The 4977-nt window shown below is 39.0% G+C and overlaps 1 protein-coding gene across 1 annotated transcript; it reads right to left on the reverse strand.

The window, feature by feature from the left end:
- Nucleotides 1-2601: 2601 nt before the first annotated feature.
- LOC124393522 (protocadherin alpha-3-like) lies at nucleotides 2602-4977 on the reverse strand. The gene has a single exon (XM_046861416.1). It carries the CDS (start codon nucleotides 4975-4977, stop codon nucleotides 2602-2604), a length of 2376 nt encoding a protein of 791 aa, XP_046717372.1.

The following is a 4977-nucleotide window of genomic DNA, read 5'->3' on the forward strand; positions in this document are numbered from 1 at the left end:
GTGGCCTGAACTTTAAACTGAAGTCGATTCATTTCTTCATAATCAAAAGACTTCAGGCTGTACAGTTCACCAGTGTGTGAGTTAATGTTCATCAGATTTGACACTCTACTGCTCTCTTCATCAGTTAATGAATATGAAACAAGGGCATTTTCTCCGATGTCTAAGTCTTTTGCTGTTACTGATGCCAACAGGCCACCAACTGGAGTATTCTCTTTTACACTAATATTTATTATAGATGCAAGAAATAAAGGCGCGTTATCATTCACATCAGAAACATGAATAGTTATAACAGTACTGCTCGAGAGAGAAGGAGTTCCCTCATCATTAGCTACAATTGTGACATCATATTGTGAGACCTGCTCTCTGTCCAGAGCTTCATTTACAACAAGGGAATAATAGTTCTTATATGATAGCTGTAATTTAAAAGGATTCAGTGCTATAAGTCTACAATCAATTCTACCATTTATTCCACTGTCTTTATCTGATACAGCGATTAATGCAACATCTGTGCCAGGTTTGATGTCCTCGCTGAAGGAGCTCATGAGCAGAGTGACTGAGATCTCCGGTGCATTGTCATTAACATCCATTACTTCAATCAACACTTTACATGTGGATCTTCTTGGAGGTTGTGCTTTGTCCTGAGCCTGAATTTTTAGTTCTATCGCCGAATGTTCCTCATAATCAATATTTCCTATGAGAGTAATATCACCAGAATCAGGATTGATAGAGAATAATTCTCCTCCGTCACTTACAATCGAGTAGGACACTTGACCATTCTCACCCTCGTCAGCATCTGAAGCAGAAATGGTGATTATTTTAGTTCCTATATGAACATTCTCATGGACCTTGGCTTTGTAAAGAGGCTTCGTAAAAACAGGGCTGTTGTCATTTATATCCAGTACATTTATAATTATCTGCATCGTTCCGGATCTGGGAGGAGTCCCGCCGTCTACAGCAGTCAGCACGAGCTTGATCACCGATTCCTTTTCTCGGTCTAAAGCTTTTTGAAGCACGAGCTCAGCCGAAACCTTCTGCTGTTCAGCGCTTTGTATATCCAGAGAAAAATATTCATTGGCATTTATTTTGTATGTTTTCACAGAGTTGCTACCAATATCCATGTCGCGTGCAGTTTTTAACGAAAACCGATCTCCGGGAAGCATATTTTCAGTAATATCCAAAACAAGTGTTTGTTTTGGAAACACAGGAGAATTATCATTAATGTCCATTATATTAATTTCAATGCGGTAGAGCTTGTGAGGATTGTGGATCATCGCTTCAACATTCAATACGCATTTCTGTTTGCTTTCACACAGCTCCTCTCGGTCTATTCTGTCATTAACTAATAAAATCCCGCTTTTCCGATTTACCTCGAAATACTTTGAATTAGATCCAACCACCAGCTGTAACATGCGCAATTCCAGTTCCTGCACACTGAGATTAAAATCCTTCGCTAGATTTCCAACAACGGTTCCTTTCTTAGCCTCCTCTGAAACCGAGTAGGAAATCTGAGTGCAACCCAAATCCCACAAACAAAGCAGCAGCAGAGCCTTCATCCAGGCAGCGCGAGCACTGTCCTCTACATCCATCGCTTACTTTTACTCAATATTACAAAAGTGGAAAGAGTGCTTTCATTGAATCCAATGTGTACTGAAAAAAAAACAAATGCTCGAGGCCTGGGTTGGTTGTCAGAAACGACTGTCTGTTCTCCTGTTGTACGTTAGTAGGAGGATTAATAATGTGCACATTTTTTCCATTTCACGGTCTACAGCGACATCTTGTGTGGAAACCCAGTCTTACTTTACAACCACAAATATTTTTTCTTTATCAATCTGCATCAAATAAATGCATTTGTGCGTGTAAACAAGTCTTAATATAATTAATTAAATGTAAACTGGAAATGAATATCATAATGTTTCTTAAAAATAAACATCTTAGACATTCAAGAACATGTTATCTAATAGGTTTTGTGCGATTTAATTATAAACATCACATTTGTACTTAAATTCTCTTTCCTGATTAAGTGGTATATTGAAATAAATAAATCTAAATAAACTAATGTGAGTTCACAAAACAATTTCCATTAGCATTTTTTTATTCTAGAGTTTGATCAGTAACTTCAATAATTTTATCATCGTATGTAAATAATAAATATATAACAGAAATGCTCAAAGACTGAAGTTATTACTTTAAGTTTTGAATATTTGAATAACAGCACACTACACCCACTGGTGTATTTAAGAGGTATGGTGGGGTGGATTTCTTGTTTGCATCCACCTGAAACAGGTTTGTTTCCAGTCCCAACATATATTCGTGGATAATTTAAATAAAACCCTTTACAGATGCTTCTGTTTATATTGTTACATTTTCAAGCTTTTTTTTTAGCAGTGCGTCAGTTCCGTTTAAAAAACTGAAACATGTCTGTGTCCAACTACGTTATTCTGAATTCAGTTCGAAACTGAAGTTTTTTTTTAAATGAACTAAACGTTTTTTTTTTGGGGTTTTTTTTTTATAACATTCATTTAAAATAGACATCAAAAATAAACATCGCAGTAAGAGATTCAACAAGAAAATAAACGATCAAAATACTAAAACGAGGCTAAATTAAGTGCATTGTCTTACCACCCCAGTGTTGGGAAGAGTTTGAGTACGAGTAAAAGTGTCTCCTCCATTAATGCTGATCAGCTCTGCATCTGCAGGTGGAAATGGTGAGGGAAAAACCACTACATCACTCTTCAATGTGTCTGAGTTAAAACACACATCATACTGTTGAGTGGATTTAGAGTAAGACCAGCTCCCGTCAGGGTGTGTAGTGACCACTGGAGCACTGGAGATGCTGAAATCGCCGTCTGTCCTGTAGCATTTAGATGCTATTAAAGCGATGAGGCTCAGTAAAAATATCACTGACACTGAGACAATAGCGATGAGCAGATACAGATTCAGATTAGAGAAATTATCCTCCTTTACTGGCACTTGTCTTAGTGAAGGCTGGAGGCTGTCCATATTTTCCACAACCACAACTTCAATAGTCACACTTGTAGACAGTGAAGGTTCTCCATGATCCGAGACAGTGATGATAAGTGGGTGAGTTTTTAAATCATTGTCACTCATTCGTCTTTTTGTTCTTAATTCTCCTGTGCTGGTTCCGATTCGGAAAAGATTCGTTCCCTTTGGTTCGGTTATGTGATAAGATAATAGTGCATTATATCCTGAATCAGCGTCTAGAACTCTGACTTTGGCCACAAAATATCCCGCTTCAGCAGAGTAGGGAATGTTCTCACTGTTTACTGATCCAGGTTCAGAGTAAGGAGGGAGAAAAACTGGATTGTTGTCATTCTCATCCAGGATAAAAACATTTACAGTCACGTTACTACTTAGTGGAGGGACACCAGAGTCAGTGGCCTGAACTTTAAACTGAAGACGTTTCGTTTCTTCATAGTCGAAGGACTTCAGGCTGTACAGTTCACCAGTGTGTGAGTTAATGTTCATCAGATTGGACACTCTACTGCTCTCTGAATCAATTAATGAATATGAAACAAGGGCATTTTCTTCGATGTCTGAATCTTTTGCTGTTACTGATGCCAACAGGCCACCAACTGGACTATTCTCTTTTACACTAATATTTATTACAGGTGCAGGAAATAAGGGCGCGTTATCATTCACATCAGAGACATGAAGGGTTATAACGGTACTGCTCGAGAGAGAAGGAGTTCCCCCATCATTTGCTACAACTGTGACATCATATTGGGATACCCGCTCTCTGTCCAGAGCTTCGTTCACTACAAGAGCGTACGAGTTTTTATATGATAGCTGTAATTTAAAAGGACTCGGTGCTATAATTTTGCAACCTACTTTGCCATTCATTCCACTGTCTTTATCTGATACAATGATTAATGCAACATCTGTGCCAGGTTTGATGTCCTCTCTGACGGAGATCATGAGCAGAGTAACTGAGATCTCTGGTGCATTGTCATTAACATCCACTACTTCAACCAGTACTTTACATCTGGACATTCTCGGGGGTTGTCCTTTATCCTGAGCCTGAATTCTCAGTTCCACAGCAGAATTTTCTTCATAATCAATATTACCGTTAACAGTAATTTCCCCTGAAACAGTATTTATGGAGAATAAATCTATCGCGGAGTTTCCATCATGATTTACTATAGAATATGCCACTTCACTGTTCGCACCCTCGTCTTCATCAGCAGCAACAACAGTGGTTATTTTAGTTCCTATAGATGCATTCTCGTGGACCTTGACTTTATAAATAGGTTTAGTGAAGACGGGATTGTTGTCATTGATATCCAGTACAGAGATAAATATCTGCATTGTTCCGGATCTGGGAGGAGTCCCACCATCTACAGCAGTCAACACGAGCTTGATCACCGATTCTCTCTCTCTGTCCAAAGATTTCTGAAGCACGAGCTCAGCCGAATCACTTTGCGTGTCAATTGAAAAATAATCATTTGTGTTAATTGTATAAGTTTTCACAGAATTGCTACCGATATCAAAGTCACGTGCCGTCATGAAGGGAAACCGATCTCCCGGAAGTACATTTTCGCTAATATTCAAATTAATGGATTGGCGTGGAAACCCTGGAGAGTTATCGTTAATGTCTAGTATATTTACTTCAATGCTGTAGAGCTTGTGAGGATTGTGAATCATCGCTTCAACATTCATTACGCATTTCTGTTTGCTTTCACACAGCTGCTCTCGGTCTATTCTGTCATTAACAAATAATATTCCGCTCTTCTGATTTACCTCAAAATACTTGGCGTTAGATCCAGCCACCAGCTGAAACATGCGCGATTCCAGTTCCTGCACACTGAGATTAAGATCCTTCACTAGATTTCCAACAACGGTTCCCTTCTTGGCCTCCTCTGAAACCGAATAGGAAAGCTGACCATAACACAAATCCCATAAACAAAGCAGCAGCAGCGCCTTCATCCAGGCAGCGCGAGCACCGTCCTCTACAACCAT

The sequence above is a fragment of the Silurus meridionalis genome, chromosome 11 (assembly GCF_014805685.1).
Source record: "Silurus meridionalis isolate SWU-2019-XX chromosome 11, ASM1480568v1, whole genome shotgun sequence".
Lineage (NCBI taxonomy): Eukaryota > Metazoa > Chordata > Actinopteri > Siluriformes > Siluridae > Silurus > Silurus meridionalis.

Excerpts from the sequence above, each read along its gene's own strand:
- LOC124393522 (XM_046861416.1), bottom strand. The coding sequence starts at position 4,977 with ATGGTTGTAGAGGACGGTGCTCGCGCTGCCTGGATGAAGGCGCTGCTG.